Raw genomic sequence first — 10,283 nt, 5'->3', positions numbered from 1 at the left:
GTGTGGAAAATTGATTTGCCGGATTGACAGACAGACGTCTGTCATGAGTATAAACCTAAAGTCACCTTCAAGGGACTAACAGACAATACATTTTCACTATATAAATCTTGGAACTCCACTCCTGCATCAGAACCACCGACCCATAAATATTACACTTTTAGTATTGGCTTCTCCGATCTTAATTGCTATTCACTCTGTTTTATGTCTAGGAGTAAAGAAAAAAGATTTTTAAAGAGATTAATCACTCAGTTTGTTCACTGTCTTCACCTTTCATATATAAAGAGATAATATATTTTCACAAAAAGAGCGTTAAAGAGCCCCATTGCAGCACACGAAGCAGACCCAGGGGCCCTGAATTTCAGTTTTAGTAAAGATTTGTCTCCTTTATATGATTACCATGTACTCGGTTAGTTTGATGTCCAAGAGTCAAGAAGATTTTTAAAGAAATTATGCACTTTCTCTAATTGAGAAAAACCTCTGTATTCTAGCAACAGTTTTGGAAGAGATTTTTCCTCCTTATTACGCTATATGTACAGTTTGTCTTCTGAATGTTCCGGTATTAAGAAAAGTTTTAAAGATTCCATCAATTTTGGATGTTTTGGTCTTGTTAATCAGCCCCCTGGGAGGCAGGGGCCACAAAATTCATAATTTTTTTAAATTCTTACCTCATACGAGTAATTCCTACAAACCAAACTTGGTAAAAATTACCCCAGAAGTATCTGTGAGCAAGTTGACAATGTTCAATATTTAATGCACAATAGACACATGACAACAGACAAAAATAACAAAAATAGATTGCAACAGGTCACCTGAGTCACGAAAAGAGATAACTGGGAATGAAATTAAGGTTGGAATTTACAGTGAAATAGAATATACAACTGATTGGACCTCTTAGTGAAATAGAGTATACATCTGATTGGACAGGTTTGTGAAATAGAGTATACGTCTGATTGGACTGGTTAGTGAAATAGAATATACATCTGATTGGACAGGTTAGTGAAATAGAGTATACATCTGATTGGACCAGTTAGTGAAATAGAGTATACATCTGTCTGATTGAACTGGTTTAAGTGTTTCTTATTTGTATTTTGCATTTATAACAACATTTGTTTTACTCCTCCTTAATACATGTGTTATTCCTCCTAATATATGTGTTACCCCTCCTTAATCTACATGTTACTCCTCCATAATATATGTGTTACTCCTCCTTAATATATATTTTACTCCTCCTTAACATATGTGTTATTCATCCTTAACATATGTTTTACTCCTCCTTAACATATGTTTTACTCCTCCTTAATATATGTGTTACTCCTCCTTAATATATGTGTTACTGTATTACTCCTCCTTGATATATATGTTACTCCTCCATAATATATGTGTTACTCCTCCTTAATATATATTTTTCTCCTCCTTAATATATGTGTTACTCCTCCTTGATATATGTTTTCCTCCTCCTAAATATATGTGTTACTCCTCCTTAATGCGTTACTCCTCCTTAATATATGTGTTACTCCTCCTTAATATATGTTTTCCTCCTCCTTAATATATGTGTTACTCCTCCTTGATATATGTTTTCCTCCTCCTTAATATATGTGTTACTCCTCCTTAATATATGCATTACTCCTCCTTAATATATGTGTTACTCCTCCTTAATATATGTGTTACTCCTCCTTAATACATGTGTTACTCCTCCTTGATATATGTGTTACTCCTCCTTGATATGCATGTTACTCCTCCTTCATATTTAAATCAGTATTACATCAGTATGCTTGCATATCAATTCAGCCTTGGATTCCTTGAGAAGGTTATTCTGTATAAAAAATCTTATATGAAACCTTATCTGAACACTAATATCACCATGGTTACTACACTACATCTGTTAGCATATGAATGTGACAAATATATATCAAAGCATTTCTCTATAGGAAGACTTTATATGATATTTCTATGTTTATTTCTGCATAAGAATTTTAAGTCCTATCATTGATCTCAGCATACAAGAATATTCAAAGTTTAAACAAACTTAAATCTACACTACACAGAGTTGCTTTTCTGTGAATAATATAGCATTGTGCTCATGCTATTAAGAAAATTTAAGAATTTACTGCTCTACAGAACTCAAAAATGTAAAATACTGGCAATCAGACAGTGGATAAACTTCAGTCAGATGGTCCTTGTAATGAGCTTTTCAGCTCAGGTGAAAAAATTTAAACAGGCCGTTTGTGTTAAGGAGAGTGATACAGTTCTCAATCAGAATGTCTTCAATAACAAATGATTTACCAGTATCTAATTAAAACAAGATGTGTTTGTGAAACACAAATGCCCCCAATAATGGCAAATTCCAAAGATGGCCAAGGTCACAAGGACAAATATCTTGGTACTGGTAGAAATTAAGATCTTGTCACAAGAAATGCTCATGTGCAATATAAATGTGTTAATATTTACCATATAGAAGTTATGATCAATGTCAAATTTTATGAAAGTAGGTCAAATGCCAAGGTCAAAAGTTTTGTTACAGATCCCGATGGAATGTAAATCCCAATTCCGAGTCATTTAAATTTACATTACTTTTGTGCAGAGTAAATAAATATGAAAGTGCTCAATATTTGTATCACGTTCTAAAATATGGATTCTCTAACTTCTTTATTTCAAAAGTTCTATAAAAGGCCTAGCACTTACTGTTAAAACGTTATTAACAAAAGCAGGTCAAACTCCATGATCAATGTCAGAAGGTCAACAATTTTGGTACACACGGAAAGATCTTGTCACAAAGAATACTCATGTGAAATATCAATTTAAACTCTGGCACTGACTGTTAAAAGTTTTTAGCAAGGTTAAAGTTTCAGACAAAATGACAGACAGGACAAAACAATATGCCCCCTGATCATCGATCTCTGGGGACATAAAAAAAACAAGAACATTAAATCATCAAATTATGAGTCACTTAATGTTTTGCACATGACTATCACAGTAATTTTATCCTCGGTAAACAATCATTTCTAATAATAAACAACTGCCTGCCCATCATGAAAATACAGTCTACTCCAGATGTATTGAAATTCAGGGGACTGACCTGAATTATTTATTATATCAAATGTTAAACTATACATGTATTTACTGGGAATTTATTTTTACTTCAATATAACGAATAGTTCAATATAAGCGACTTCAATACAAGTGGAGTAAACTATTGATTTTTCATAAAACTATGACAAGTCACTCGATACAAGTATATACCATACAAAGCAAGTTAAACAACCTTTCTATCTGACCTTCCAATCAAACTCCCAGAAGATGAAGATCAAGACTGGACTCAGGATAATAGACTCTGACAGGATGAGGTCAAGGCTGGACTCAGGATGAATGAGGTCAAGGCTGGACTCACTCAGGATGAATGAGGTCAAGGCTGGACTCAGGATGAATGAGGTCAAGGTTGGACTCAGAATGAAAGACTCCTTAAGGATAAGGTCAAGGCTGGACTCAAGATGAAAAATCCCAGTAGATGATTGTCAATGCTGTACTTGGGATGAAAAATAAGTTAACACCATCATCCATTTACACAAAAAACTTTTAAACATTCTTAAAGCTAGATGCAACCTGAGCTAAAATGATAAAATACATGTTCATCATTCCACATATTATAAAATATGAAGGATAAAAAAAAAACTTGTAAGAGATAACATGGTTCTATTACAATAACATGACATATTACACTTTTAATGGACTTCAAGATTTAAAACTCCTTCATATTTTCAAGAAACAACCATAAACACTTAGAAGATTAAGCACCAGAATGTGAGTCATCCCTTTGTAACTGGGCAGATTCATCAACACAAAATCAAACCAAATGCATTTTAAATTGGCAATATGCACTTATGCACCATCGCACTGCAACTGTGCAGCCATCCCCTCTAACTCCGTGGCAACAGGATAATTACTGCTGTGTTAGATTGTTTTCATTTCAACATAAATGTAGTGCAGATCATTTGTTTTGTCGATGCTTGATTGGTTTTTATATCCAGCCTCCTTTCTCGTGTCCCTATACTTGGATAAAATACTCACTCCAGGAAACAACTGTGGGACAATGGAAACCTGTTGATATCAACCAGATTGTTCAATATCTGCATGAATTATATGACTATAAATCATGTGACAACTGTTGTAAATGTCTCAATTTAAAAGTACAAATGCATTGTAGTAATTTATACATCTTAGAGTAGATGTCTGGCTACAGAACTTAGACTTATTCATATGAGTAGCCCCCCCCCCCCCCCCCCCCTTACAAAATAAAATGTTAAATAGATCTTTCGAGAACATTATGCAAGGGAGACAACCCTTTCTACGGATTGTATCTTGCTACTCTGCAGAGTGGCAACACATGTCATGGAGTTTAAACATTCCAAAATAAGGAAGAGTAAAGAACCCTGAAAAACATTCCAAAATAAGGAACAGTAAAGAACCCTTTCATATAATTCCTTCACAGCATCCAGGAAGCAATTCAAAGCTGAAGAGATAGCATTGTATGCTGTAAATTTACCTTAACAAATCACAGTACAGATAAACAAACATTATCACTCAAAGCATCAAAACAAATATTACAAGATAGTAATACTGTATACACTGTGTCTCAGTCCAACAGAATCTTTGAAACATTCAATATACAATACAAACTGTATTTCACACAGATTTCTTGCATCTAAATATGCAAATAGACTCTTAACAAGACAACTTAATAGGTTCAGTTTTGCCATTAAAAAGTGGTATTGTTATAATAGGCAAAGTATGCGGAGTGAATGACAGATCTTCAATAAACTTCAGCTCGTTTCGTCTCTTAGAAAGAAATTCTGTACCGTGTGCGTATCCAAGGTAAAAGTTGAATTAAAGCAGCTATGAAAACAAATTAAGCAGGGAATTTTGAACAGTAGATTATTTATATTTAGAAGCATAAATGTTGATGCTGGAACCATGTGAATCTTCATACTGTGTGCCAACTAATTCAGTCCATAATAAAATCAAGCCATTTTTAACAAATTTTAATTGTAAATTCAAATACTGAACACAATTGGTGATTCATTATTAAGCAACCAACTACAACACCAAACTGTATTGCTTTCTCGCGTACAAAAACTTGGGTGTATATATATATATATCCTTCATAATATATACCATGCTTATATCATTCATTATCATAGGTGTCAATTTCTGTATTCCCACAGTAACATAATCGAAACACCTTTATGGTGGATCGCTACACCAAAACCTTAATTTTAATGGTTTATGTTACAGCAACTCATGAAATATTTTGAAATTTCACCATCAAGAGTCATTAAGAGCTCTCAATTATTTCATATGAATTTTTTGTGAGTTTTTTTTTTCAGAATCACAAATAGGTATTTAATTACATTAAATACTTAAGAGAGTTTGTATCACTCTTTCAATGGTGAAATCATACTTCATATGAGATGCTTTAATGAGCCATTATATAAAGTTTGGCATAAAGATTCACCTGCAGTTATATAAAAAAAAAATCACGATCTTACTGGTACCTCCTACATGAAATAAAATACTTAACAAAAATTAATTTGCACAATCAATAAACCCACAGCCGTAAGCGTTACTACAGAAAAAATTCTTGGAAGATGAACTTTTCTGTATCTCTTACACAATTACCAGCTCTGATAATCTAAAATAAAATACATGAAAACTTTCAGCTGTGGATACACAATAGAAATCAGCTAAAATACCTAAGTATACTCAAAGTGCAAATCTTTCAATACCATAGAAAAGTGAAAAATAACTTAATAAACAATACTTTATATGGGTCTAAAATACAAATTGAATCCTCTAGGGCCATTTTACAAAAGGTCTCACAACTTTAAGTCCAAAACAACTTTTATGCAAATTATTTAATGTTGCAGCACTATTAAAATCAAATCTTTGATAAATTTATGAAAAATGATAAAAGGAAATGTAGACACACAATCACATTTTTCCAGATTTTGAACATAAATAAAGACTTTGACAAATCAACAAACTGCTCGAAGTCGCAGACCTTCTGTAAATGTTTCTAGATGATCTATGGTCTCCATCCAAATATAATATAGTTATATGATCGTACTTTTTAAATATAATACTTCTACTAAATATATTCTGCAACAAATAGTCACTTCCATAGGCTGATTTTTCTCCCCTAAATCCGAGCACATTCCAAACATTAGCATTGATTTATCAAACTAACAAAATTTTACATGTTATCTTTCAAAACATACATTTTTCACAGCTGCACGACTTTCTGCAAGTCCTTCACACTTGTAAGCTACACAGCATTATAGTTTTAATATCTGGAACCTTTCCTCATATCTAATACATTGTACATGCAATGACACAGTAAATTCTACCTATGCAACTGTCAGTCAAGTAAAACAACAGCATTACATATAATGGAGTGAATTGAATGCATGCTGTACAGTGTGCCGATCATCATTTACATAATCCTGTTTATGAATTACCTTTGAACACATGATTGTCAGGCTGAGTTCTTTATCAGTATGCATCAATACAGGAATTTCACTTTGGCCTACATTTTTACAGTTATTCCCCTTACAACATGAATGTCTGTTGTGTATGTGGTGGTGAAATGTCTTATTGCTGTGGTTCTAAGATTAACATAAATAGCATCAATGAACAGTGTATTGTCATGCTTACATAGCTTTCTTTGATTTTGTGAAAAACATCAAACGAATGGCTTCGGGATTGGATTGAGTAGATGGGGGTGGTTACAGCTGAATGCACACAAGATTAACAAACCGTTCATGGCAATGTCTCATGTAGCTGCAGAACTGTAGCTCTCTCAGAGATCTGTCCCAATACTTTCTCTGAGAGCTACAGTTCTGCAGCTACGTCTCATGTTACATTTTAGAATATTTGATATGCATGAATTAAAGACTCCCCCACAATGACTTTTAAAGTTGGACAGAATGGGACGGAAAAAATAAATGCGAATGGTATATAAAACACATTAATGGCAAAACCACACATCATAACTAAATGATACTGATAACTAGATAAATAAATGAAGCTTATTTCTGCAAGGCCTAAAATAAAAATTGCTATGTTTTTGTTATCACAGTCAACCCTAAATTATAGCCCTTGCACTACATTTTTTTTTAAATACATAGTTCCAAGAGATCATTGAATAAACATTGTTTTGGAGTTGACATTAGTAATTATTTCAAAGGTAATTAATATCAAGCATAATTAGAAGTTGCATTGATAGTGAATATGAGCCCCTCATGTTCAATTTATGAATATACCTGCAACTTAAATAGAGTTTGTAATCAGAATGCTTCTTTGTGTACTCTTAATTAAAATAAAGTCTGAGAAAAAAATTATTCATTTCCCACCGACCTACCCTAATTTTGACATGAATGTTAGCAGAAATACAATTTAAATTTTTGGCCTACAAAAAAATTGAGACACCTTTAGATGAAAATTAAAAACACAATTAAAGCATGCAGTGATATTATTAATGAGATTGTGCACTTTTACAATAATGCAATGCAGAGGGAGCTGCATAGAAAGTTAAATAATATACGAAATTCAGTTTTCAACAGGCCGAGTTAAAGGAACTGATTAATAATTTCCCCCCCCCCCCCCCCCCCCCAATTTTGTTTTGTTAACTTCAAATGTTCAAAAATCTACAATCTATTTTGGAAAACAAAGACTAAGACCTATGTTATAGTTGATGAAGTTTTCAAAATAAATGGATATCGATCCAAGTTTATTATATATATCACATTTCAAGTAGACTTTAGGTAAAATGTGTCATTTAAAAGTTAAATTTGTGACTGTACAAAATTAATTACTTTAAAATTACAAAATTAGTATTTCACTGGTTTGTAACCATAAAAAGAATCGGGTCTTTGTTTACAGAACACAGTTGGTTGTCTCAACATTCAATGATCTATATTTTAAATTTTGAACGTCAAAAATGAAAAAGTGCACCTGCTGTACATTCAGCTTTACCCCCCCCCCCCCTCTCCCATCCCTGTTACCAAAAACTGTTTACTGTTTAAACATGACAAAAATGTTTTCAAAGGTTCAAAATGGGCAGTTTTCATATTAAACAATATATATATGAAATTTGCTGCATATCATGGTTTTTTTTCCCTTCTTCTTTTCTTTGGGGTAGGGGTGTTACCGAGCAATTATTAGGTCCAAGAAGCATTTGTCAAGTGATGTGAATATGGCTCTAGTGATGGAGTGAAACAAGTTTAGAAATTTTAAAGCATTTTTCTTGAAAGCATGAAATTATTAACAATATTGGTAGGGACATATGATAAATGACACCAGTGACTAAAATTGTAGCACTTATCACTCATTACAACTGATAAAAAGATGAAAAATCTTCAAATAGCATTCAATTACAATTGAATATAGTAAATGATATGTATTCGTAATATTAATGTCATGAATCAAGAACCACAAGATACTGAGCATACCCCATGTTGAATAGAAAATCACCAACTGCAAAAAATGTAGGCCATTCTCTTGGTCTTCCTACGGAACCAAAAACTGGTATTTCGAATCATATAAATGTACAATATACTACATGCATGTACCTGTTCTACAAACTAAAGCTGATTTAAATTTTAAATAAACATGACATCATAATGTACAAATATTATTTTTACAGGTATATATTCATGATTGTTCTGATTTTCTCTCTACACAAGGGACATATTCTCCTGGTCAGTGGTCTAGCTCGGGCGATTCTGTTCCCACAATCAACACACAAACACATATGTCTACATGGTAATATTAGCACCGATTTCTTATTGTCTTGACATACGACACACATTTGCTTCTCACGCTCTTGCTCCATTTCTTTTTCTATGTCTTGAGTCGACTTTCTTTTCTGTCTGTTGGGGGTAGCTGATCTCCTGAGGTTGTATTGACACTCTGGAGGAAGCTGAATATCAATAGGTTCTACAGAATCATCACTATCATCATCATGTGAGGAGTTCTCCTCATCACTCTCATCCATAACAGATAGTTCTGATGATTCATCAGAGAATTCATCATCACCATCAGAAAAATCATCATCTTCATCATTGTCCACTGAAGCTCTAGAGCTTTCTGTATCATTACTTTCATTGTCATTGTTCTCCTCGTCTGCACTCATACCAAATTCATCATCAGAAAATTCATTTCCAAACCTTGGATACGGAACATTATAATGGTTCATATTTCCTGGGCAAGGAAATGTGTACCCTCGATTATACAGCTTGCTTACAACATGTACTAGGGCTATATAAAACAAAACAATCATCAAAATGCCCATGTAAGTTTCAATCCGAGTGTTTGGAAATGTGTTCGTCAAGGCATCATACACAGAGTCCACAACAAATTTGACAGAATCTGCAAAATATATCATAGCATTGTCCACAAGTGATGCTGCACTAAAAAATGTCCATGTGGTAATGTTATACACACCTACTATTATATGCAGTGAGCATGTTCCAAACATATATAATCCGCTTGAAACATTCTCGTAAAGAAAAGTACAAATGATTTCTAAATACTCAAAAATTGACATAGATATCACTTTCACATTTTCCACAGAAGCAGAAAGAGTTCCAGCAGTCCATTTTCCACCACTCCAAATGAAATAAACCACTTGTTCTAAACCTCTGAACACAACATCTAAAACGCTGAAAAGTAGTATCACGAATTTCCAAAGTAATTGTAAAAATGCTCTTAAAAAGTTGAAACATTCTGCTAAAAAGTCAACTGAAGCTTCAAGAAGAGCAATGATAATATTAAAAGTCACATTCGTGCATTTAACAAACAAACGTATTACTTCCGACAGGAAAGCTATGATCCCAGATATAACATCGTAGTTTATCTTGATGATAGACGCCGAGTAATATTGTACATTTCTGAACACATAACACAAAGTTGCATATGTTGAATAAACAAAATCTTCCATAATTCAATGGGAAACATGCAGCAATTTATTTCAGGTGCTGTAGTATTTAACTAATGTCTTGTTGTCCTCTCATTCCTTCAATCGGATCAACTCGTCCGTTTTGTGTAGCATCCGACTGCGAGTTTGATCATTTTAGAAAAACGAAAATTTAAAAAAGTAAAATAAAATACTTATATACATAATTTGCTTAAAACAGGCCAATTCAAATTAAGTTTCGCACTTTTCTATAATAAATAGAATACAAAATTGCCCTTTAAAGGTTGTTTAAGTTTTCGTTTTTTAAGGAAAG

At 33.1% G+C, this 10,283-nt stretch overlaps 2 protein-coding genes across 5 annotated transcripts in view; both read right to left on the bottom strand.

Moving 5' to 3' along the window:
- The window catches only part of LOC125680469 (neuronal calcium sensor 1-like), a 43,238-nt gene extending 39,186 nt beyond the window's left edge, over positions 1-4,052 (bottom strand). The window contains exons 1-2 of one of the 4 annotated variants that reach the window (XM_056155176.1): positions 3,793-4,052; positions 3,276-3,518 (exon numbers count right to left, since the gene is read on the bottom strand). The gene's annotated coding sequence lies outside the window, so the exon portion shown is untranslated. Of the gene's footprint in view, positions 1-3,262; positions 3,648-3,792 lie in introns of those variants that run through there. The other 3 variants (XM_056155177.1, XM_048920080.2, XM_056155175.1) reach the window with 3 other exon arrangements.
- Positions 4,053-5,021: 969 nt separating this feature from the next.
- LOC125681308 (cation channel sperm-associated protein 2-like) lies at positions 5,022-10,155 on the bottom strand. Its single transcript, XM_048921332.2, has one exon. It carries the CDS (start codon positions 9,992-9,994, stop codon positions 8,693-8,695), a length of 1,302 nt encoding a protein of 433 aa, XP_048777289.1. The 5' UTR covers positions 9,995-10,155; the 3' UTR covers positions 5,022-8,692.
- Between the last annotated feature and the right edge of the window lie 128 nt (positions 10,156-10,283).

This window comes from Ostrea edulis, chromosome 2, assembly GCF_947568905.1.
Source record: "Ostrea edulis chromosome 2, xbOstEdul1.1, whole genome shotgun sequence".
Lineage (NCBI taxonomy): Eukaryota > Metazoa > Mollusca > Bivalvia > Ostreida > Ostreidae > Ostrea > Ostrea edulis.
This window is presented reverse-complemented; position numbering and strand designations above follow the sequence as displayed.